Source organism: Macrotis lagotis, chromosome 1, assembly GCF_037893015.1.
Source record: "Macrotis lagotis isolate mMagLag1 chromosome 1, bilby.v1.9.chrom.fasta, whole genome shotgun sequence".
In the NCBI taxonomy this organism is placed as follows: Eukaryota; Metazoa; Chordata; class Mammalia; order Peramelemorphia; family Peramelidae; genus Macrotis; species Macrotis lagotis.
Window position 1 is genome coordinate 216,969,089 of NC_133658.1, and position 27,342 is coordinate 216,996,430.

General features: G+C 34.2%; 1 protein-coding gene across 3 annotated transcripts in view; it reads right to left on the reverse strand.

Annotated features, from left to right (window-relative positions):
* MBOAT2 (membrane bound glycerophospholipid O-acyltransferase 2) overlaps positions 1 to 27,342 on the reverse strand; it is a 167,825-nt gene that overhangs the window by 107,777 nt on the left and 32,706 nt on the right. For all 3 annotated transcript variants that reach the window (XM_074209624.1, XM_074209622.1, XM_074209623.1), the window contains exons 2-3: positions 15,218 to 15,363; positions 7,151 to 7,228 (exon numbers count right to left, since the gene is read on the reverse strand). In XM_074209624.1, coding sequence (XP_074065725.1) covers positions 7,151 to 7,182 — 32 coding nt within the window. In that variant the 5' untranslated portion in view covers positions 7,183 to 7,228; positions 15,218 to 15,363. The remainder of the gene's footprint in view (positions 1 to 7,150; positions 7,229 to 15,217; positions 15,364 to 27,342) is intronic.

A 27,342-nucleotide genomic window follows, 5' to 3' on the forward strand; every position in this document is an offset into this window, starting at 1 on the left:
CATAAAGCTACAAATACCTTGTTCCCTTTACTAAAAGGCTAGTCTTATGTATGGTCCACAGAGAGAATAAAAGAGAAATCCATAGCCCTTAAGGGTCCAGTTTATTTCTTGCATTATTTTGTTAACTCTCTCGGGGAGCATGGAATTGTCCTCAACTGAGGCTGTTAACATTTCCCCCATGGAGCTCCAACTGAGCCACTCACCCTCGCTAATTAACTATCTAAAAACTGACTTAAGTAGGCTTTAACCTCCTGTGGTCTAGGAAACTTTTACAAGGTAGGATTCTAACACTAGCAGGAATTAGGAAAGGGAAATCTTTTTATTTATGCAACCAAACTAGGTGTTTGGTAGCTTATAAGACTGCAAACCTGTATTTTTTAATGATAAGACTAGAAACAGACTTCTTATCTTGATACTCTAAAAAATAAATGATTTCACTGGTGGATTCTACCAATAGATTGCAGTCCACAAACCCTACAATACTGTTCTATTTGAAAGAGGTGCTGTGGCTGAGAACATCATGATTCTGTGGCAAACTGGATAGTGAGCCTTCCAAATTTAATGGGGGCTTAACCTGTGATAAGAAACAAATATACAGCAAATGACCAAGTTCATATTGAGGATCTCTGAATGTTTGGCAGGACCTGTAAAGTTTCTGTCCAAGCTTTAACGACCCGGTGGTGACTTCCATATCATGATAAGATACTATATAGATATTATATTATTTCCATATCTGTAAAATGAAAGAGTTGACTCAGATGAGCTCTAAGGTCCCTTCTGGCTCTAAATCTATCATCTAAAGATCTCATCTAAAGGAAGGAGCATTAAATACCAAATCAAATTTCCCCTTTTCCCTTATGCCTTCCGCTATATATATATAGGACTCTTGAATTTTAAGTAAGAATCCCAGTCAATAAGACTATATTCCTATCTTATAGTTAGAAAAATTCCTCAAACAGAGGCACACTGAATCCTAAATTGCCTGCACACCATCACTTCTGGTTCTCTCGGGAAGGTAATATAGGTCCTAGGTTTCAATCCCAACTCTAGAACTTACTACCTTGTGGGATTTCCATCAAGGTTACTTAAACTGCTGGCCAGTTTCCCAAGTGTAAAATGAGGTGGACAAACTAGACTACCTCTAAGGTCCTTTCTAGTTCAACCTCGCCCTCTGGAACCCCATTAACCTTAGCTTTATTCTCCTCAAGTTCTAATTCAGTTTTGTCCTTATCTTCCACTGGGTCCTCTGGAATTCCAATTCTATATCAACTCTCTTCTCTTCATCTCATGTTGTTGTTGTTCTAAGACCTCCCTCCTGCCCTCCTCCTGGAAAAAAAAACGTATTTGGCTGTCCTATCCAGGAATGGATGGATTTTTTCTCATGCCTCTGATGTACTGGTTCAGGGAAGAAGTGGGCCTACTTCATGCTCCCTACTGACTTCCAGACCCTCTCTCTTCCTCTATCAATAGAGACATAGAGACCCTCTCTCTGCCTTTATCAACCTCTTCAGATTTTCTCTATTCACATACAATTCTCTATAGAGATCTTCATAGCAGTTATCAGCCAACCCATAACAACAATAATCTACCAGTTCCCTCTTTCTCAAGAATTCAGAACCTTATTCACAGTCAGTCTCAGTCTCTCTCTTACTTCTCTACCCTCTCAAATAGTACAATTACTATTGTTCTCATTTCACAGATGAGCAAGCAGATTCATCAGGGTTAAATGACTTGTTCATTGTTACATAGCTAGTAAACATTAAAGCCAGGATGACAGTTGATTAACAAATAAACAACACAAAAGCAGAGTTTGGCAAAATATTTTTAATTATTATAAATAATTTATCAATATAAATGGTTTAATGTAACTGAATGTTTTATTTTAAATTCATGTATTAAAATTTGCATTTAAAAATTGCCATTACAAAGAAAACTAACAAAGACAAGGAAATTATTCCTCAAAATGTCATTTTCCTTCTATTTAATTACTATCTAAAGGAATTGCATGTAAAAATTCTACTTAATGGAACAATGGACTACAAGATCTCAGTAAATTTAAGCTCTACTACAGGAAAAATTAAAGGACCAGAAGCCATATTAACAGTCTTCAAACCAAGTCATCAACCAACATAAGCTTTTAGGACCAACAGACAATAGACAATTATTTCCTAAATATCCCCCTAGCATTTGAGCTCCTCTGGGCTCACAGAATCCCAAATTCATATTCATGAGTTAAGAGAATCATCATAAGAATCCAGAAAATGGGAAATTTTCAGATGTGCCCTCTCCCCACTAATTGACATAATTGGAAATGTTGGTCAATAGCAAAAAAAAATGAGAAAGAAATTAAAAGTAATAACAAAAAGGAAGGCAAAATATTCCAATGTATTGAAGTTAGTTTCTTAACAAACCTAAGAGAATCAGGGCCACAACAGAGATAAAATAGCTCCATAGCTCCAACAAGGTGTTTTTTCTGTTTGACCGTTTCTTTGTCAGGACTTGGGAGCTCCTTGGCAAGTGGGAAAAACCTTCCACCAAGTCAATCAGCAACTCTTAAGAGTTGCCTGGGAAAATTAAAAGTTAAGTGATATTGCAGGGCCAAACTGATTAAGGATGGTCTGGTGCTTTGGCTTCAGAATTAAAACAAAATGAATCATTAATAGACTATCTAAAAGTTAAGATAGGAAGATTTTCTTAGCCATGGTGGTGTGGAAGGGAATTTCAGCAAGGATTCACCATTAATTCAGCTGAATACAATTTCTCTATTTCCTTAGACTAAGCCTGAACAACCATCAAGTATATAGAAAAGTCACCTCTGTCAATTCTTAGGCTAACTTTTATACTTAAGCTACCAGGAAACTACCAAAATTAATGGTCAAACTATAGCCTTCTAAGCCAACTGACAGTAGTTTCATTAACTTTTAAGGAAAAATTAGCTAGTTTATGTAGATGGGCAGATATTGTTCCTACTACAAGTGATTTTGCAGGGTCCCACAAAAAAATACCTGTCTGATGTGACCTGAATTCTATCCATTATGTTTCTCTGCCTCTCTTCAGCAAAATAACAGGATTTGAAAAATCCACAGATTATCACCATTTTCATATATGACTAACAAATAAAGAAAGGACTGAAGGAAAAGATTAACAGCAGTAACACAGAAAAACCAAGTCCACTCAAAATAACTACAAAGAAACAAAAAATAACCAGTTAATTCTAAGACAAATAGAATTTACATAACATAATTACAAAATACTCTCTATAGAAGTAAAGAAAAACAAACAACAGCAGAAATAGTTAAGATTCATTAAGCCAAGCTAACGTAATAAAAGTATAACCTATATACAACATTAATAATGACTTATGTAGCAATTACTTCATAAAAGTAGACAAACAAAAAAGTTCATTTGGAATTATTAAAAGAGATCCAACATTATCAGATTTTGAACTATATTATAAAGCAATAATCATCAAAATGACTTAGAAGCTGAGGAGAATGAATCATGAACAGAGGCTGGTACATGGGGAGTCAAGAACAATGTTTGAATTCTGCCTCAAACCTTACTGAATATAACTTTTGACAAGTAACCTCAGTTTCTTCATCTCACTTTCCTCATCTAAAAAATGAAGACAAAAATCACCTCTTAACAATGGTGTTGTGAGGATCAACTGAACCATATTAGTAAAGTGTTTTGAAAATATTAAAGTACTATATAAATGTTTGCTGTTATTAATGAAACAATGGTGGGTATGGAATATTACATACTACGTAATTTTCGTTGGCTCCCAATGCTTCCAGGGTCATCTTTAATCATCCTGATCTATTTCTTGCCACTGGATTAAGATGGCTCAGAGAGAGTGAGGTTAGTGACTTTGCAAAGCCCCGCCTCACTTATATCCAATTCACCTGCATACCATGGTATCACCTTCCTGAAGCCATGATCCTTTTTAGAACTAACAACAAATAACAATATAGTCATTGACTGTATCATACTGCTTTGATTACTCTGGTTTTTCAAAAACATTTCTTGCTTTGTTCATCATTAGGGTCAAGGAAGTCATCACTAAATATAGAGGCTATTGTTTTTCTTTATATCTCTAACACTACATAATGCCTGGCACATAAAAAGCATTTAATAAAGGGCTGGTGACTGATTGACTGACTGACCCATTCTTGTGTAGTTATACTAGTCCTCAAACAGATCTAGTCTGTTCCTGGTATTATCCTTAAAGTCTTTCCACCTAGGAAGTTCCTGTCAAGAATTTGTCCTTAACTACTCCAAGTAGAGGAACACAATAGATATAGCACCAGACCGGGAATCAGGTAGACTGAATTCAAATTCAGCCTCAGACACTTCTTAGTCCTGTGACTCTGGGCAAGTCAATTAACCCTTTGTGCCTCGGTTTCCTCATTAGTAAAATGAGCTGGAATAGGAAATGGTAAACCATTCCATTATCTTTGCCAAGAAAAGTCCAAATAGGTCATAAAGACTTGGTCATAAATGAAACGACTCAACAATAACCACCATCACTAGAAGAAAAAGAACTTGAGTTTGAATACTGGACTTAATTAGTACAATCCTAGATAAATCACTTAAACCTCGTTAAAATTTATATTCCCAATAGCAAAATGAAGATAATAATCACTGTATTGTTCACTTCTCCAGGCTACTATTTATTATAAAAATTAAAGCAGTATAGTAATGTGAGTTATTATTATTATTATTGCACTGCATACATTCTATATTTTATTATGTTATGTTTTTATAGATGTCAATAGCTTATGCATACAATCCATACAATCAATTCAAGAAATCTGTTATGATTAACTGATAATATAATTTTTTCATTAGGAAAACTAAGAATATGCAATGAATTAATAATGGTAGTCTGAACTAGCAAAATTAAAGCTATTTTCTTTCAAATTATTTTAAAACTCACTAATAAAATCAGACTTTTAAAAAAACTGCTTCAAAACTGTCTTCAAAAACTAAAAAATTTAAAGATAAGTCAAGAAATTGTGAATTTCTAAATAATCAAATGATATATAATAGGAAATTTTATTTCATTTGTATTCTCTATAAATATTTAAAATATTTTAATGGTCAAAATTAAATGCAAAAATATAACATTTATGTCATAATATAAATCTTTAATGATAATGAACTACTACTAAAAATAATTGCTAGTATTTATTTAGCACCTTTTTGTTTGCAAAGCTTTGCAAAGAAATTTTACATATATTATCTCACTTGCTTGTTACAGAAATCTTGGGTGGTAGGCACTGCTGTTAGCCTCATTTTACAAATGAGGAAATTGAGAATCACACAGCCAGTTAAGTTTTTTCAACAGGATTTAAACCCAAATCTTCCTAATCCATCCACTGTGTCATTTTACTTAACACTCCTAAATCTGAAGATCTCAGTAGTAACATAAAATTATACAAATCATACAAAAAATTCTTAAGACAAAGAACATAATATTCTATTTTTAAAATATAATACAATACCAGAGGTTATTAAAAGGTTATGTGGCTATTATAAGATTAATAAGCAATAAAAATGCACTTCATTTTGTGAAATAGATTTCATTTTTAAGATTTCCTTTTTACCATGAACAATGAAATCTGATTTTTTGATATTTTATACAAAAGTAAAGCAATTCTGTGATAAAACCTGAAATAGGCAGAGCAAGGTGCTGAACATTTGATTTCACTGGTTTTGGGGCTCCCAGGGGAAAAACCAACAAAAACTGGTGACCTCTCTGCAAGTTGAAGGCTTAGAACATGGAGAAATTAAATAACCAGATCAGTGTAATACCACCAGTATGGCTCAGATATCTGACATGAACAGGAGATTTCCATTAAACCATGCTTCTTTCAAAATTGTAAAAAAAAAAAAAAATCAGTTTGGAAACTATCCTAAACTCAAGTCAGGCAATCCACTCTGTTAAATACTGTGGGATGGTAGAGGGAAGACGCATCTTTTGCTCACTAGTTTAAACAAAAAGAAACTCAAATATTTTACTAGATTTCTTGTCAAAATGGTGATCTAGACTGTGAACAACATGTTTACCCTGAATGGAAGATCAAGGAGAATAGGATAATGGCAATGTATATCAGCAATGTGGTTAAAGGGATTCCCCTTAGAAAAGGGTACCTGTCAACATTGCAGGCCATTTGGGGTGGTGAAAAGATATAGAAAGAGGTGACATATTTAAGGAGAAAGATGGACTGCTAGCTACATATGTAAGCCGAGTGTAATGTTGTTTCCTTTGAACTTGCATATCTAACCACCAAAGAAGGGCATGGCTACCTAGTCAAGTTCCCTATAAAATGTCCTCGATGCCTGTATATTTTTGCGTTTTCTCTAGAGGGCTCACTGAAAGAAGTAAGGCACATCTAAAAGTATTTATATAATAATAAAAATAAAGTCATTACTGTAGTGGATATTGCAGCAAGATTTTTTTCAAGTTTTGTTGAACCAATACACCAAAAATACAAAGAACATTTTTAGAATTTATGATAAATCACTTTGTACATTAATTTCCTCGTAACTATCCTTCAAAATTGACAAAATCATGAGAAGTTAGTTCATAAAGAGTTGTTTTCAAAGCTATAAGAAAGAAGCTAACTATATTTTGTGCTAGGACAAGAACATTGAATTCAAATCTTACCTCTGCCCCGATATATGTGTCTTTGTTTATGTATATCTAGCTACATGATCTATTACATAGCACTATATTCCTACAATTAACCAATGTATCCAAAGGAAAATGAGAGTATTTTGAAATAAAACCACTAAAAAGTTCAACCCTAATGAAAAGTATTAGGAAGAATGAATAAGATAACATTCACACTCTTTGCAGAAAGAATTACAATGTCTCAGCTTTTAAGGGAGGCTTTCTAAGAGGCAGCAGGTATGACATGCTTTCAGAATTTCAAAATAGAAAGAACTAGCAGCCTCTGTGGATCTACTCTCTTCAAAGAAACTTACAATAAAAGAGCAAAGAGAGGCCTATGCTTACATCAGAGAAGTGAACAAGAAAAAAAAACAAGTATGAGACAGAATTAACTCAAGTATAATGAATGTATCTGTAAATTTTTGAATTGGCTTCTCCATTTTAATAAATATGAAAATTGTTAATACTTACTTGTGCATATTTTCAACTCCTATTATGATCATGATATAGTATGAAATTCCACTTTGTACAAGAAAATGTAAGGCATACCTATTAAAAATAAAATAACTATTAGGAGAGCAAAGTTAACATTCATAAACATCAACCATCTATTCTACAACTGAAAATAAGAGGGTTAACAACACATCTAGGAATTACCATTACATGGCAAAAAATAAATGCTAATAAAACGTATGTAAAGATGGTATTTTATATGAATATAACCATCACTGAAAAATTCTACTTGAATCAATTTTGCTAGCCCTACTTTTACTGATAGCAATGAAGTAATGCCTCAATCATATTCAGAAAGTTATTATTTAATTAAGTTTAAAAAAGCTATAATGTTTGAGCCTTATCTTTAAAAATAGTGCTCATAAAATGATATAAGAACAATTAATACCAGAAATAAGCAAAAAATCAGGAGAATTCAAGCCTTCACTTATCTTATAAAAGCTAAAACAAGTTACACTTTCCTAAATTTCTGGTCTATTCATTTCTTACAATTCACTGCCTTCTATCAATAAAGGTTCTAAGAAGGTATGGTTTTTTTTCCCTGAAGCAGTCATCACTATGAAACAGGAAAACAACTGAGACTATGAATTTATTTGCAAGATATGTAATTATGAATCCTCCTTAAAGACTGTTCCTTCCATTCTAAATGTTTGTGTGGAGGGGATAATGAAGGGCGTTTTCCCCATAAATTCAATGAGAGAAGGAAACAGATGGGATATGATGAGGGAGAAAGGGGTAAGAAAAAAAAATGAAGGGGGAAAGGAGAAAAGAGAGAATTGATAGTGAGGGGAGGAGAGAAAAGGTGAGGATGGTGGAGGGAGGAAAAGGGAAAGATGGGGAAGGATGAAAAGGAAGAAAATAGAGAAGGAAAAAGTTAAGAAAGGAGGATATATATATATATATATGTATATATATATATATACATATATATATGTATATATATATTTATATATGCCTCACTTGTGGGAGCAAGGAGATTTCTGCCTCTCCCATGAGAAGCCAATGTTTGCTTTTCATCAAAGGTCACAATAAACTTCAAGTTCCTATGAGTCTTCCTAACTATAACTTAAGAAGTAAATGGAGTTCCCTATCCCAAAAGATAGGTGGCTACCACCAAAAGATGGTTGGCTATGTCTAAAGACTGACAATATTGAAAATTGCTATAGAAATCCATGAGATGTAGACATAGGTTTCCCTCTTATGTCCTGAATCAATATACATGAACCTATTCTCTTGGAGGTAAGGGAAGTAGATGGGTGGATGGGGAGAAGAAGGGTGTGATCTTGTGAAGGGAAAGGCTACCTCTTCAGAGATATGAAGTAAGGAGAAGAGAATGGGGGAAGTTGTGTAACCTCCATAAGTTTCAATTTCCTTTAATGTAAATTGAGGATCATAGAAACACTTAGCTTTAACTCTTGAGGATCAATTGAAATAAGAGCATAGACAGCATTTGACACAGTGCCTAGAATATAGCAAATACTTAAATGTATATTCCTTTCCTTCCTCTTACTGTCAGAGGCAGGATTTGAATACAAGTCCTTTGATTCCAAAACCAGCATTCTTTCCACTAACCCACACTTTTTCATATCAGTTATATTTTCAAAAACATTCTTCATAGTCAATAAGTCAAGTCAATACAATTTATTAAATGCCTACTATCTAACAGGCACTCTGCTAAGTATTTGTGATATGAAGAAAGGCAAAAAATAGTCCCTGTTCAGTCCTTAAACTGAATGAAATTTTTTTCTTCAACACTATTCCCACTATTCACTTGACTTATGTTGACTCCTCAATATGTTCCCTAGAATTTAGAATTACTACAAACAGGAAAATTACAGCCAGGAGGGTAACCTGCAGCACAAAAATCATTTGGGGTAAAGACTTCCTCCCTTCTAAAGCTCTAATTACATGGATACTGACCTGCTCAATGCAATTAAACTTTCTTTTATTTTTGAAAGATTTTGAATTTTACAATTTTTCCCCTAATCTTGCTTCCCTCTCCCCACCTGCCCCCACAGAAGACAGTCTGTTTCCATGCTATACATTGATCTAAATTGAATGTGTTGAGAGAGAAATCATATCTTTAAGAAGAAGAAAAAATAAAATATAAGAGATAGCAAAATTACATAATAAGATAATGGGTTGTTTGTTTGCTTTTTAAATTAAAGGTAATAATCTTTGGTCTTTGTTTGAACTCGACAATTCTTTCTCTGGATACAGATGGTAATCTCCATTATGATAGCCCAAAATTGTCCCTGATTGTTGCACTAAAGGAATGAGCAAATCCATCAAGATTGATCATCATCCTTTGACCATTTGTCAATTGTGAAATGGAGTGTTTTTTTTTAAATTTAATTCAGTTCTCTGTATATTTTAGAAATGAGTCCTCTGTCAGAAATATTAGTTGTAAAAACTGTTTCCCAATTTACTACATTTCTTTTGATCTTCATTACAGTGATTTTGTCTGTGTAAAAGCTTTTTAATTTAATATAATCAAAATTGTCTAGTTTGTTTTTAATGATGTTCTCCATTTCTTTCTTGGTCATAAGCAGTTAAACTTTCAATGGTCTCTAACCAATTTGCTTATTACAAAAATGAGACAGAAACATAACCTAAATATAAAAATTTATTCATCTAGAAAGAGAATTCCTAGTATTTTATCATATACAAGAATTATTTTGAAAGCATTTTTTTACATTATACAGCTGAACTCTCTCAATGTTAGTATCATACTTCCAAAGTTAAAGAGCATATCCATCTTCTATTAATAATTGATAAGCTAACATTTTTGTAGAGGGAAAAATAAATTTTATAAAGAAATTGGGGTTTTGCTGGGAAGTGTGCATTGGGCCAAAAATAAGCCCATATTAATATAGTTTAATTTCAGGAACAAAATTATAAAAGGAAAACTCTCCAAAAAGTGCTAATCACTAAAGTCTCAGAAGTTTTTACATATTGAAAAGAATAAAGTTCACTAAATATGGCTGATGTAAAGAGAAAAAATTGCTAATATTAAATAAGGGGTCTTCAAAGTAGACTGAATACCTCAGGAAATTTTGAGTTCTTTTTCCTCTATAGAGGTCTTCAAATAAGGGCTACATGACCACTTGTTTCAAACATACTTAATGCACTTTGAAGTCTATTTTCAAATCCAATATTTTGTTATTCTTAGAATGTTAAAAAGTTTTGAGCAGCATTCCCTATAAGGGAAAGAGATAAGGTATCTTGATCAGTTGTAAAGATATAATTTTTTCTTTGCAGATGCTCTCTCTAGTTCACTTTTTCTCAATAGAGAATAGTTTCTTCAATATCAAACATTTTCTTAGAACTACTACTTTTCTGCCAATATTAGTAATCTTCCATCCATCACTTCAATACTTCTGTCATAGATTTACATATGTTAAGTCATTCATAACTCATTATTCAACTGGCTCACCACTTGTACTCTCAACTGATTTCTTCTTTACATCTTCATAAATACTAAATGTATTCTTTTGGATCAATCAACAAAGGTGGCTCTTACACATCAAAAAAGCAACCATTTTGCATATAAGAAATGTTACTTCACATTTTTTTTATAATGTAGCTAATACATAGTATAGATAATTACAGAAACTCTAAGTTTAGAACTTGTCTTAATTCCAAAAGATTCATGATGGAAAATGCTATCCATATCCAAAAAAAAGAACTGATGCTGATGGGAGTCTGAATGCAGATCGAAGCATGCTATTTTTTCCCCTTTTGTTCTGTTTCTTCTTTCACAACAAGACTAATGTGAAAACACGTTTAACATGATTACATATTCTTGCCATTTTGGGGAGGGAAGAAGAAAAATTTTAAACTCAATATCTTATAAATAATGAATGCTGAAAACTATCTTTACATATAATCATAAAAATGAAATACTATTTATATGTGCGGGGGTCCAGCCTCTGCGGGATCCTTGGAACCTGACAGGAGGGACAGAGTCGGCAAAATGAGTTGAGTCAACAAAGGGGTAAAGGCAGGAGCAGGTTGACTGTCAGCTGCTTGGATTTCTTTTTATAGTCTCAGAATCATGTATGTATCAAGCAAGCAAGCTAAGATCATTTCCTTGGTTACAAAAGTGTACAATTTTCATCATCAATCATATAATTCACGTTTTAATCATGTGATTATAAATTTAATTAATTATTTTAATTAATTTAATTAATAATCATATAGTTAATTGATTTCTTATCCCTAATCAGACCATGATGACCTCAACCTTTTACCTTATTTATTACTACATTGTATAATTGTTAATTCATTTATAGTTATTAATTAAGCAATTCTTTTAATGGAAAGTTTTTTATATTTTTTGCATAAGTAATGTTTTTTGATACACTTCCTTAACAATCTATAGTGAGGATCTTTATGCTTGTCCACCCAATCCATTAACTCTTACAATAACCAATTTTCCTTTCAGGCCTTGTTGGTAGAAACCACAGTTTCTGTGACTTTTTTATTCTTTTCCATGAAACTAAGGCTGCTAGAGTTCACATATCAGTCACCTCTACTATTTTCTCACCATCTTTTTCATATATTCCTGTGTATGATAAGGGGGGCAAAACTATTAATTTCCCTGGAATTCTATATGACCCATCTTGTATCTGTTTCCCCTGTATATATTCTGACATCTTGGAATTCCCAGTGTTGGGTCTTCCAGAGATTTCATAATGTTGAAGCCTTTTGTATGCCTCAGCGAGAGGCAGTCCTGTTAAATTTGGAGAGAGTTTACAATCTGTTTTATTCAAGGAATTTTTCTGAAATCCTTCCTTTATAGTCATTCCACTATTAGGGGGAGTAAATATTGCAATCAATAATAAACCTATACCTATTGGTATGCATGAAATCCCTATATATATTGAAGAAGAAAATGTTGTTCCATCAGGCAGTGTGACTACCTTGAGTCTTCTTGCTGCAACTGTGTCAAACAGCTTAGAGACCCTGGCTCCCAACATATATGAAAAAGATCATTACCCTGCAACCAACATTCTGATGATGCTTAATGAATTTACCCTAGGTAATTCTCAGTTACTGAAAATATACTCTATCCATGAGTTCTTAAGCCAGTTCTTTAAAACCTATGTCCCGGGAGGCTAGGTGGCGCAGAGCAGTGGCTCTGGAGTCAGGGAGTACCTGAATTCAAATCTGGCCTCAGACACTTACTAATTACCTAGCTGTGTAACCTTGAGTAAGCCACTTAACCACATTTACCTTGCAAAAAACCCCTAAAAAACAAAACAAAACAAAAAACCTACTTCCATTAATAGTTTTCAAGAACCTAAGTTCACTTCCATATCATATTGAGGAAACAAAGTATGACTTCAGGAAGGAAAAAAAGAAATACCAATACTTTCCTTAAATTTCCTTAAATTCATAGTCTTAAAAAAGTTAGACTTTGTAAAAATGATAATCTTCATCTCTTAAAACAACTTATATTATGCCAGCTGTTGCCAATCCAACCTCCAAAATTGTGCAAAACACACAAAAGTATTCAAAACAAATTTGAAAGAAGCAATGAATCTAAAGAGAAGATTACCTTTCTTTGTGTCCCTAGCACTTGGTCAGAACCTGACAAATAGAAAACATTTCCTAAATGTAGGACAGAACGACGACAATAAATAACAATAATGATAAGAAAAATCCAATATGTTAGAAAACAAAAACATGCTAAAGCTTCCAAGATGTAATACAACTAAAGTCAAATGCAATAAAACTCAAGAACTGGGTATGTATAATTGGAGGGAATAATCTCATTAATAGCATTGTAATCTTAAAAAATATTGAATTAGATTCAAGATTGTGCAAGGCCCTGATAATACAAAAATAAAATATTGTAGCCTATGGCTTCATAGAGTATACTCCAGCCTGGTCTAGAGGTGAAGGAGAGAACTGATAAGTATAACAGAAGGGAGGAAGCTGGGTGGTACAGAGGAGTCAGGAAGACTTGAGTTCAAATCTGGCTTCAGATACTTAATGATTACCTAGCTATGTGACCTTGGCAAGTCACTTAACCCTCACTATCTTGCAAAAACCTTTAAAAAAGTATAACACAATGTAGGAAGTGATTTTTTAAAAGGAGAAATTTATATTGTCTCTTAATAAATTTCTAAAAACAAAACAAATGTAATCCTGAGGCAGAGGGGAACTCAAAAGCAGGCTACAAGGAGGCAGCAGCAGCACCTGAATTTTGCCAAGAAAGATTCTGAAAGGCAGAGATAAGGAGGGAATACACTCTAGGCCTGGGGAACAATCAACTTCAGTGAATCCTCAGAGCTGGAAGATTTTCAGGTAACAGCTATTATTCTAGTTTGGCTGGAAGAAACAACGTATAGGGCAACAAAATTAAACAGCAGCCAAATTGTGATGGGCCTCAAATGCAAGGATTTAGCAGACTCTTTAGAAATTGTTGCAAAAAGTAAAATAGAGTTATTACCTGCCAGCTAATGGTCTGGTGATGACTCTTTTTGGGAAAAAGAAAGTTATCTAAATCTTAAATATTGGCAAACAAAACAAAAAATCCTAGAAGAATATGGCTGACAAAAAAAATAATCCTAAGAATATATCATTCCAAGAGACTTTATCAGAAGTTAAACAAAAGTGATCTTAGGAAATTCAAGGAACAAAACTTAAATATTTAAATGGCTTAAAAACTCAATCACCATAAAAGAATAGTAGCTATTCACTATTCAAAGGGATTAGCACATCACTTATTTACATCCAGATGTTTGGAGTGACCATAGGCTACTGGCTAGGTGGTGCAGTGGATAGAACACAGGGTCTGGAGTCAGGAGAACCTGAGTTCAAATCCAGTTTCAGACATCTAATAACTGTGAGATCTGGGGCAAGTCTATTTAAGCCTGATTGCCTCGCATCTAGGGCCACCTCCAGTTGTCCTGATTCTGGACCCAGATGGTTCTGTAGGAAAAAGTGAGGCTGTTAACTTAGTATAACATCCCCTCACTGAAATCTTATTCACCTGCTTGTCACCTCCCTGATGCCATGGTCTTTTTTCCAGAACTAAGGACAAAGAACAACTAAAACACTGTAACATTTCTCATATATACTCTTTCCTTCTCTAACACTGCCACCACCCTTATTACAGGGTTTTATCAAACCCAGTCTGGACTACTGCAATAACCTGATGGTTGGCCTCCCAAACTATCCTTTATTCAGCTGTCAAATTAATATTCAGATGTAGCCTGAACCATTTTATTTCCTTATTTAATAAATTCCCATGGCTCCTTATTATCCCCAGAATTAAATACAACATTCTCTGCTTAGCTATCAAATTACTTCAAAATTTGGTCCCTTCCTACCTTCCTATTCTTAAGACCCCTAGCCCTGCCCCTCCACTTAATCTTAATTCAGTGACACTGACCTCCTTATAGTCCCTGGAACATGCCATTCCATCTCCCACTCTGACCTTTTTCAGTCGCTGTCCCTCATGCCTAGAATTCTCCCCCTCCTCATCTCTCTGGCTTCTGGCTTCCTTCCAGTCTCAGCTAAAGTTCCATTTTATAGAAGAAGTTTGTCCCTATCCACTAAAATTACTCCTAATCTATCCTGTATGTACCTTATTTGCACATGCCCCCTCCCCCCAATTAGACTAGATTCTAAATTACAACTTGAGAGCAGAGATTTTTTTTTTCCTCTTTGAATCTTCAAGGCTTTGCACAGTGTCTGGCAAAGAATAAACCATTAATAAGTACTAACTGACTGACTCCATTGGCATGTATGCAATGTCAAAAGAAAATGAGAAAGGCAAGAGATTTGAATCCCATATGGAAAACTTATGGGAGTACAGAAATAAGTGTCATTAAGGAAGTAGTTCTGATCTGAGCTGTAAAAGGAATAACCCCACCAGTGAGATTATATATAAACTGAATAGCTACATTTGTTGTTTAAAATATATTAATTATGATAACTACATACTGACAGCATTAGTGGAGCACTTAAAAACATGCATTTCCATTTAAAATGATCAGAATAGGTACTTACCATCCAAAGCAAAAAAGTGAAAGATAAAGGCCCAAAAGGGTGGCAACAACATGTCTTATAAAAGAGCTAGTTTTGCTTGAATGAAGATAAGTTCGAAACCAAACAGCTGCTAGCAAGGCAAAGAGTTGGCACACTACAAAGTTGACCTGTAGAAAAGAATACATATAATATTAATATTAACAAAATGAATCTAAATTAATTTCATAATATATTTAAAAACTTTGGGATGGAAACACAGGAAGGTTAATTAAGAAGATAAGGGCTATTAGTTTTGAGGTAGCAGAAGCCACATAACCTCATATAATATACAAAAAGCAAAACTGGGCTCTGTGGTATTTCCGTGGACTGTTTTGTGAGGCAAAAGTATGCCTTAAGAATGCTGAAAATGTTGGGGCAGTTAGGCGGTGCAGAGGATAGAGTACCAGACCTGGAGTCTGGAGGACCTGAGTTCAAATCTCACCTCAGACACTTAATAATTACCTAGCTGTGTGACCATGGCCCCATTGCCTTGCAAAAATCAAAAAAGAAAAAAAAGCTTAAACTGTGATTTCATTCTGAAATTTATTTTTTAAATTATTATTATAGAAATCGAGTTTATCAGTTTCTTCAATGCATTAGTAATAGACTTCTTGACATGCAATAACAAATATACATATAAATATAAATATATATATAATATATGTTAATAGCCTAATCTCCATAGGGAACCTCCTGCCATTGGTTTATTTCACAACCACTTTAAATTTTTAAATGTGCTTTGAAAACTGTTTAAAATGTCTAAAAAATTCATCACTTTGCAACAACTTGGTGATGAGTACCACAGTTTGGCTTGTTTAATGGGCATCTACTAGATTATATCATAACAAAAAAAGGGAAAAGGAGAACAAGTGTACTGGGTAGTAAGACATATTGATCGCAAGACTAATACATAAATTTACTTTATTCCTTTGGGTTTTCCATCTTGCAGAGCATTTTCTTATGGGGAAAAAAATTTAAAATGACAAAAACTAATTTTCCTTTTTTAAAAACAACTTTTAAAAAACACCTATTGCAAATTGTTCATAAACAGATGAATAATGAGGGTTTTAGGAGGGAAAATATTATTTATTCTTCTCTCTGCCAACAAAGGTACTTTTTAATATATTTTATTTATTTTCCCATCTACATGCAACAATAGTGTTCAACAATCATTTTTTTGGCAAGGTTTTGAGTTTCACACTTTTCTCCCTTCCCTCCTCCTTTCCCCTGACAGAAAGCAATCTAATATAGGTTATACACGTATAGCTATGTTAAACATAAATCTATATTAATCACAACAAAGACACACTTTAAACTTAGCACTAATAATTGCAAAGGTTAGGAAGAAGCAACAAGAAAAAAGGCAAGATAAGGTAATTTAAAAACAGCATTCTCAAGAACAAGAATCTTAACCTAGGGTTCTTTGAACTTTTTTTATTTGTTTTTTCTTTGAACTTTTAAAAATATTTTGATAACTATTTCATATAATTACTTTCCTTTGAAATCCTATGTATTATATTCAGTTTAAAGTATTAATCTGAGAAAATGTTCATAAGTTTCATCAGACTGTCAAGGGGATCCAAGACACAAAAAGTTAAGGACCCTTGAACTACCCTTGAGTACCAGGATGAATGACAAAGATAGAGAATATCTAGGAGTAGCATCTGACAAAGGCTCCTGCAATTTTTTTTTACAGATACGAGAATATACTTTATGAATAACCAGACTCAAGGAACATTAGACACATATGATCAAAAATATCAAATTCTGAGAGATTTTTTTTGTTCTTCATGCACTCAGAACCTGGCAAAGAATGGACTCTTTAAAAAATGTTTGTTGATCAACTAACTAAATGAAGGGGAATCCCATGGCTACAGTTAAGTCATTAGAAGTTAATCAGATGTTATAAATAACTATAGTTTACAGAACATATGTAAATAGAAGGAAATGGTCTGGCAGCCTTATTTATATTGTTACTCCCTAAGGTGTTAGTTCTATATTATAAATGCAAAATGACCTGCTTGGAGAAAAGGGAGACAGGCTTGTGAGAAATCTCTCTGTATGCTAGATAATGTGAGGATGTAAGACATGGACAAGAATGGAAACTAAAAAGAAATATATTTTATGGGGGTTTTTTTGGGGGGGGTTGTTTTTTAGTTTTTGCAAGGCAATGGGGTTAAATGGCTTGCCCAAGGCCACACAGCTAGGTCATTATTAAGTGTCTGAGGCCGGATTTGAACTCAGGTACTCCTGACTCCAGGACCAGTGCTCTATCCACTGTGCCACCTAGCCACCCCTATTTTAAATAAAAAGATTCAAAATCAGTATCAAATGAAAATCATGAAATAAAATGATAGAAAGTAAGGAACTAATACCTCTCAGAATCTTTGTAACTAGCACGAACCTAACGTAATCACATTTTCTGTTCCACAGAATAGGAAAAGTTCATAAAGACACTTTTAGGATAAAAAATCCTGCATCAAATTTAAGAAGACAATAAATTTAGTAGTTGTTGGTGACTCTTCTCGTCAGAACACAGGAGATTTCATATGGCTAGTTTAGAGGGGTACTATAGTTCCTAGCATATGAACTGAGATTAGAGTCTTCCAAGACTCATTAAACAAACCTACTTTTTCTGTTAATTGATATAAGATTCAAAGATACTTTTAGGGAAAAAAAACCCCTGAAGTTCTAGGAAAGAAAAAGAAGAATTTGGAAGCAGAACTGTTATTTTTCATGTCTTCTAGCTAGAGGATGTGATTATGGACAAGAAAGGAAGATTTAGAAAATGAGGTTTCACAGACTTTGAAAAAGTAAAATATTCTCTGAATCTTTGCTTAAGATACTTGAAATATAGTACAAAGAGAGAAAGCATCTAGGTTTCTGAAAGGATGTGACAAAGAGTCTTACAATATTCTTGCAGACAAAAAGAATATATTTGTTGAATAACCAGAGCCAAGGAATATCAGACACTGAGATTTCAGCTCCTGAGAGATTGCTCCATTCTTTGTATTTCTGTACCCACTAAATAGCACTCAGAGCCTGGCACAAAATGGGTTTTTAATAAATGTTTGTTGATTGACTTATTAAAAGTCCTCAAGGCCAATCCCCTCATTTTATAGTTGAGAAAACAAATACAGAGAAAGATTTATCCAAAGAGAAACTGTAGAAAGTAGAGGGACCAGGATCAAACCTAACTTGAGTGCCAATTCATTCTCTATTCCACCACATAGCCCCTTTGATTTCAAATTGGAAGGGGTCTCATGAATTTGTGCCACAGGTTTCTGTCCTCTTCAACATTAACAATGACTTTGATAAAATACTAAAGAAATGCTGAGAAAAATCTATAAACTGCTGAAAGTTGGAAGTGATATCTAGCATACTAGCTAAAAATTCAAGTAATTCATAATATTTATATAGTGCTTTAACTTTAGACATCTCAATGTAAGTAGCTGGTGTTAGTAGTATCCCCATTTAATAAAAAAAAGGAAACTAAGGTTCATAGAAGTTAAATGACTTAATCTTGTTAAATAATAATAATACAACTAATAATTCTAAGAAATGAAATTTAGGTCCAGATATTCCTAACTCTTAAGTCTAGCTGCCAGGCTAACAGAAAGAGAGTAAAAAAATAAAGATTTAAATTTAAAAATGACATGACCAAACAAAAATTTATGTGAAAGACTTAAAGAGTTTTAGACTGGTAATCTATTGCAAAGTTCAATGAATCTAGACTGTTATTTGTCAAAAAAAAAAAGCCTAAGGAAAGTCTTGGGGTCCATTAATAGAAGCCAACTTTCCACAACAATAAAAAAAAATTAACACTATTCTTATTACTCATCAGACACCACACGATCTTATATAAAAGTTCATCCTCAAGCCAATTTAAGATGGCCCCTAGGAAATCGGATTATTTCAGGAGAATTAAATTCCCTGGAGAAAAATAACTTTTATTTTTGTCTCCATATTCCTGATAATACAGTACCTGGTACACTTAATGTTTTCAAAATTATAGAATCACAGAATTTGATAGAGAACTCAGCAGTCTTCTAATACAACCAATATATGACAATAAATTCCCTCCACAACAGACCCTGACATGAGGTCATACATATCTTCTTCAAGAACTCCAAAGAAGGGTAACATGCCATCCCTTGAGACAGGCTATTCTACTTCTGCACAAATTTAATTGTTAGGAAGATTTTTCTGACATCAAGTCTAATTTTTTATATTTGCATCTTCCACACATAACTCCTGGTTCTGATCCTAAAGGAATAAATCTAATTCTCCTTCCACATGATAGCCCTTCAAATACTTGAAGACAGCTAATGGTCCCCTCCAGTCTTCTCCAAGACAAGCATGCCCAGTTCTTTTAACCATTCCACATATGATATGGACTCAAGATCTTCACCATTCTATTTGATTTCCTTTGAACATTCTCAGCTTATTCTTTTTAACTGGGTTGACCAGAACTGAACCTAATTCTCTTGATGAGGTGTCAGGAAAGCCAAATATAGTGAAAGAATCACTGGAAGCAAAATCCCCTCTTAATTCAACTGATATTCTGGCTGGCACATCACAATGCTGACTCATATTGAGCTTGAAGCTAGACTGTATTCTGCCCTTTTCAAATCTCAAATCAAAATCATTTGGAATACTGGAGATTAAAAAAAATATTTTTGGCATAAACTGCCCAAGTTGTAATTTTAAGAAATTAGAAATGAAAGGATATTTGTGAACAAATTCACCTAGATATTCACCAACTTGAAATAAATGTAACTAAATACTAAATTAAGTGGGGAAAATAAAGTGACAAAATTAACTATTAAGCAGTTTTATCTTTGAGGTCCTAATCCCACTCTAAATATATACTCATATAGCCTGTTTAAAGAAATTACTTCCAACTCTTCAACTTTAATTCCAGTGTCAATATCTATTTCCCCATTCTTACTCACCCCGTACATCCAATCTATCACTAAATCTTGTTTCTACCTCACAACATCTCTCATAAAGATGATTCCCTCAATACAACAGGTTCAAAATATCCAAAAGCCATTTGGAAATGTGTATTTGGAGCTCAGAGTAAAACCTATAACTCTCTGTTGCTGCTTGTCCTTCATTCTCGAAGGAGACCATGACATCAAGGAGGTGATGCCATGATATGTATGTGCATTGTATTTGAGTGAGGGGGGCTGTGCCAAGTCACCAACCTCACTTTCTTCTCCAGAGCCATTGGGGTCCAGGAGCCAGGTTGACTGGAAATGGCCCTGGATATGAGACAGTCAGGGTTAAGTAACTTGCCCAAGGCCACTTGGGCTCTACCTACTATGCCACAATAATTTTTTAAAAAACAAAAATATGAAATATCATAAAGCAAACCAATTATATCAAGATGGTTTATGAGAACACATATAAGTATATGCATATACATACACATCTATACATATACAGAGAGAATATTCAAGAATCTAGGTTCAAATCCCAGATCTACAGGGTTTTCCCCCTTTTCTTTTTATTCTTTGTTACTAAATATGACTCTTTGGAGAGGGGGCTGGGAAAAATATATCTGGAAAGATGATTTTTAACACAAAACATCAATACATTTTTTCATGAAAACACAAAATGACATTTAAAAACATCATCTATAACTTTAAAAAAATCCAATCACATAATCTTCAGTCCACAGAAGATGTTTGATTATTTATTATATTTAATCATAGTGGTTTTGCTGAAGTCTGAAAGTTAAAATCTTCCATCAAATATATAGCCTTCTTATTATTGCCCAAGAAGGATAAGAAGTCAGATAGAGCTAGAGTAAAATACTTTAATCTCTGATTTGAACTATTTTTGGGAGAGAGTAGAAGAATTTGTGGGAGAAAAAAAGGGGAAACATCTCTGACCTTGATGATGAGAAAAAATTTCAAAGTACAAGACTAGCTGAAGATCAAGATTGAATCCAAGTCTATGCTGAATTTTTAAATCTGGAGTGGAACATACGCTATTCCCCAAGTGGGAACTTACTGGAACCCTATACATTAGAAACACACAACACAGAAGAAGGGACAACCCAGAATTTGGCACCTATTGGCATTTAGAACTGTTAGCTCTTTAAGCAGTATTTTTTTTTTACTATATAGAAATCATATTACTATTTGAGCACTAACGAGTCCAATTCTATTTTATTTGAATGCAAGGAGATTGAAAACGAGAGGGGAGCTAGACCGCAAAGGAAAAGAGTCCTAAATCATTGAGGTCTGGTGAATTCAATTAAGATTCTGCCAATGTTAACAATCACACATTTAACAGAGGGGAAGTTTATTAATTCATTTTCAAGACTGTCTAGAGAGAGAACAATCCCCAAAGATAATCTGAGTCAGTGTGGCAAGTACTGTGTCTGAGGCAGGTGTATGAGCTGAGATGGGAAATTAATTATTCTTGTTCTAGGTTTTTAAAGATCAGTAACTTCAAGAGGATTGGTCAAGATGTTGAGGAAGCTCTACACCTCTACAAAGGAAGGGGGAATAAAGCCTGTGGCTTCAGGGTGACTGACAACTCAGCCAGTCTTGCTGGTCAGAGCAACCTATCTCTTATCTATGGATTCAGAACCCCCATAAGAATTATACAGCCTCCTCTCACTCCCTGCCCCAGGGGGTTTACAGCTCAGGCATTTAGAATCACTAGTCTAAGAGTTTTTTAGGGGGAGGGGAAGTGACAGGGTACAAAAGCAAGGAAAGAATTGGAACATACAAGTAGGCCTCTAACAGAAGCATAGAGTTCTCTGACCCATATGTATGGCTGGTATCTCTGATCTGACAATGGAAGGGAAGGGTGAGAAGTATCAAGGCTTCTAAAAGTTAGAGAATCAAGATCCACAAGAAAAAGTAAAATAGGCAAGGGTAGGATCAGAAGACAATTAGTAAGAGTTCATATTTATACAGCACTTTATGGTTTCAAAAAACTACAATTATAATCATGATACCAATAATCACCTAGAGAAGTTGTTTCTTGCTCAGGGTCATACCAAATAGCATTTTAAAAATGGATATAAATACTAGGCACTGAAGACATAAAGACAGATATGAAACACTCCTTGATCTCAAGAAACTTACACAGCTGTTAAGTGCATAAATCTCGCTTGGAATTCAGATCTTTCCAAGCCCAATTCTCTCCACCCCCATACTTTGTCCCACTATAAAGTTATCCTTTCCAATGTACCCTTGGGAAGGTTTTCCCCATAGGAAGCAAATCTGTTTTTCATCTTAAATTTTTCATTACTGGCTCCCACTAAGACTTGATTTAAACCTGACTCAGATTTCCCTTGCCACCCTTTCTAGATATGGGTGCACTTTCACCCATTCCTCTCAATTCACTGACTGATTTGGAGGTAAGGGTTTGGAATACTCCTTGCTCTCCAATACCACTTCCAAGCTCACCTTCTTGCAATCAACATTCAAAAACTTCTTCTTTAAAGCTCCCTGTCTATTGGCTGCTTCACTACTATTTATAAATATACCCATGTGTGTCTATCTTAAAACAAAACAAAAAAACCACATCTTATTTCATCCATCCATTCTCACCATCATATCCCAAATCTTTCATCCCTTTTGTAACCAATCTAGAGAAAGCTGTTTGCAATCAATGCCTCCAATTCCTTTCCTGACTTTCTTCTTAACTCTTTTGAGTCTAACTCCTATTATCCTCATCATTCAAGGGAAATTGCTCTTTTCAAAGTTACCAATGATCTCTTAATTACCAAATCTAATGTCCTTTCTCAATCCTGATCCTTCTGGACTTCTGTACAGTTTCTGACACTGTCAATCATGTTTTTTATTTTTTTTTTTTAGGTTTTTGCAAGGCAAATGGGATTAAGTGGCTTGCCCAAGGCCACACAGCTAGGTAATAACTAAGTGTCTGAGACCAGATTTGAACCCAGGTACTCCTGACTCCAGGGCCGGTGCTTTATCCATTATGCCACCTAGCCATCCCCATATTGTTATTCTTTTAAGATTTTCATTGCACCACTGTCTCCTGGTTCTCCTCCTAAATGTCCATGTCTACTCAATCCCCAACACTCTCAGTAACTCTGGATAACTACAGTCATCTTTTCATCTCCCTCTCTACCATATTTCACTTGATAATCTCCATCAGCTCCCCTCAATGCAATTACCAATAATTTTGTAATCTCTATGAAAATATTCTCAAGTGATAAAAATAAACCTTTCATTAAATCATGATTCAACAAGTATTTATTGTCTTCTATGCGCCGGACAGCGAGTTTGGCATTGGGGATGCAAAGAGATAAAAATAATCCATGCCCTGTAAGAGCCAGCCTCCATCCTAGGAAGGGAAAACAAGATAAATCCAGATAAACATAAAATATAACGAAAGTAAATAAATTTAATTTCTTCATAGATGGTCTCATAACCAGAGGAAAAGGAAAGGCCTCATGTAGGAGATGAAACTCAGGGGAGGAAGAGATTCTTTGCTCTCTGATACTGTACTACTGATAATTTAAAGAATGTTTTAAAAGATAAATTCAAACAATCTCTTTTGTAATAAGAAAATTAGAATCTAAGATCTTTTTTCATCTCTAAGTCTTATGATTTTTGTCCCTTCTTTATTAAAGGAAATCTATCATCACTAACCATTACAACAGTACCATTCAACATTTATATTATTCATGTCAATATAACTGATTTTATTTCTCTGTACACAGTTCTCAGAAAGTGAAATTACAACTAGTAATTCAGAAAATCATAACTATCAATTCTCAGAGGTCATCTAGTCCATACCTGAGCAAACTATACCATCTAGTCATACCTGAATAAAAATTACTCTATAATACATGCCTGACAAGTCATTGTCTGAAGGCTTCAAATGAGAAGAAAAACACTACCTCCTAGAGTAGCCATTCCACTTGGGGATGTAACAGTTGTCATTATTAGAAAGTTTATCCTAATATCAAGCTAAATCTGCTTTTTTTTTTGAGACTTCCACTCATTACTCCTAGTTCTACCATCTGAGGTTAGGGGAAAAAAATCCAATTTTTCATGATAATCTTTCAAATACCTTGAGATATCATGATTCTCCATATTTTCTCTCAGCTGAACAACTCCAGCTCTTTCAAATTCTCATATGGCATCATTTCATGACCAGTCTCTATCCCAGTCGACCTTTGAATTTATCACTAGCCTTTGCTAACAATAGCAGCATGTTAGCTACAGTATCACCTCAACTTTAACCAAATTAGTCAGATTTTTTTAGAAATTCTTTTTTTATATATACAATTCTTGACAAATGACATATCTACATGACAAATATAGAATCCTAACAGTGAAAGATAATCAGTAAGATGAATAAACTATATATATATGGTGATAAACTTGTCCAGGATATCAGTATTGATCACACAAAATCTAATATATATTTATTTATATGTCATAATCAGCAAAAACAAAATTCTAAAAGCAAAGTACCAATACCATGCTGAGAATGCAAAGATTAAGACACAATCCCTAACTTCATGAAGGTCACAGCTGATCATGTGGACAAATTGAGACAAATTGTGTATAATTCAAAATATTCTTTTGTAACATATACAAGTTCGTTGAGGTTTACTCTAGAATTCTGTTAATTGCCTGCAGGGTCAATTAATGGATAAGACATACATGTATATGAAGGTCTTAATAAGTTCTGGATAAATATTAACCCATTAGGTCTACCTATAACATGTTTTGAAATATGAAGCATAGCTCAGAAGAGTTCAGTTAAACCAGAAATTCAAACCATGAACCAGTTATGACTTCTTTGTTCTCCCATGAGGTCTGTTACAAGCTAATGACCACCTGTTCCAGAGGATGAGCTTTTGAGCTCTAGGAAAGTTTCCAGGAATCTAGCCATAAGCATGCCTTTGCAACTCTACTTCTGACCTCATCACTTGTCCACAACTAAACTCTCTCCAGTTATAAAAGATCTCTTAATTGTCAAATCTAAAGTCTTTTCTCATTCTTGTTAACCTGTGTTCAAATATTACTACCTTCTTTTTAATCTCTTCATTCTTCTTAACCTCTCTAGTATGTGGGTTTACTAACCAAACTCTCCTCCTGGAACTTTGAGATTTCTCTTAAATTTTGTGGAAATATTATTTCTTGGTTTACTTAATACCTATTCGACTGGTGATTTTCTGTCTTCTTTGGTTGCTCATCTCATATTCTCATATTATACCTAATAGCTGCACATACTCCAAAACTCTAGTCTAGACCCTTTACTCCCCTTTCTGTATCTATCTTGGTTACCTCATCAGTTTCAGTGATGTTAATATGATGATCTCTGTGCAGATAAATTACTAGATCTATATCTAGTCCCCTAGTCTCTTTCCTTCAACATCTTTTTGGACATTTTTTAGCTACATATCCCATGTCTCAAATTAAATATGTCCAAAACAGAACTTATTCTTCCCTCCCCACCAAAATAAAAAAAACAAATTGAAACAAAAACTACAACGACAATTCTACCCTTCTACTGAATTTCCTACTTTGTTATGGGTATCATCATCCTTTTACAGCTTCACAACTTCTGTGCTATCTTCCACTTTTCACTCTCACTTAACTCACATCCAGTCAGTTGCCAAATCTTGTCATTTTTTAGTTCCAGAATAAATCTAGCATAGAACCTCTCCTCTTACACAACCATCATCCTTACTGCATGTCATTATCACCTCTTTCATGGATTACTGCAACAGCCTAATGGGCTTCCCTGATCCTAGTTTTCCTCCTCTCCAATTCTTATTCTACAAAGTTGCCAAAGGGATTTTCCCAAATCAGAGCTCTGACCAGATTATATAACCTGCCCAATAAACTCCAGTGTCTTTTTTACTGCCTCTAGATCAAACATAATTTCTATGTTAGGGTATTTCAAGTCCTTTACAATATAAGCCAAACCTACTTACAATCTTTATAATCCATTACTCTGCACTCTACAATCCAGTCAAACTGGCTTTGTTCCTGCTCCTCACCTATAAAAGACACTCCCCATGTCCTTTCTCCTGCTTTTGCACTGACTGTATCCTAGTTTGGATTGTTTCATTCTTCATATTTATATGCTTGTCTACTTCCACTAATCAGGGTCATGATAAATGTTCATTAATTGACTGACTGATTGAAATGCATTCTCTCTTTACCTCTGACTCTTAAAATCTCTTATTTCCTTTAGTATTATCCACAAATACCATCTTTTATGAGTTTTTTTCTGATACCTTTTCTCAGTTTCCAGTGTTATCCCTCTCAAAAATCATCTCAAATTTATTATATGTAAATTTTATACATACATATTTATGTAGGTTACCTCTCCTGATAGAACATAAGTTTCTTGAGAAAAGACTCTTTTGAATCTTTTTCTTTATATCCTAAGCAGCTGGTCAACAGCAGGTGCTTAATGATACTTGTTGACTGACAAAAGCATGGCTCCTTTCATTAAGAAAACAGGCCTAAAGTCAGCCAGCAGATGAGTCAGACTCTCTTTTCCTTCGCCCTCCTCAACCAGTTACATTTAATTACTCAAAGTTCCCAGTGAATAGATCTGGGAGCAGAAGCAACAAACAGATGAACACTTTGGATTATCCACCAGGGATCACCCCCTGGGATGGAGAACCTGAGGAAACGTGTATGCTTAACATGTCAGAGACAGGACCTTCCTTTAAAAAGGAGAGCAAGCTAAGAATCACTTTTGGGCTCCCACTTATTATGCTAGATGCAGCCTTGGAGATCTGCACTCCCACTATTTTCCAGGACTTCTGAGGCTTTGGGCAGCTGTGCAGAATATCTTTCAATAAATTCAATTTGGATAATTAAGCTTTGTGCAATGGCTCTCCCTCCTTTTCTTTCCATTGTATGAAGGCTGATGTGCTATCAAAAAAAAAAAGAACCCTTTTGGAAAGGCTCTTGTTACTAAGTATAGAAATTAAAATGGGGAAGAAAATCTAAATAATTCTTTGTACTTTAATAGAAATAATCTGAATCTAGAGAAACAGAACTAATATGACAAGAAAATGATGATGTGAAAGCATATGGTAGTACATATGTATAAAGAGAAGAAATAAGAAAGAATGA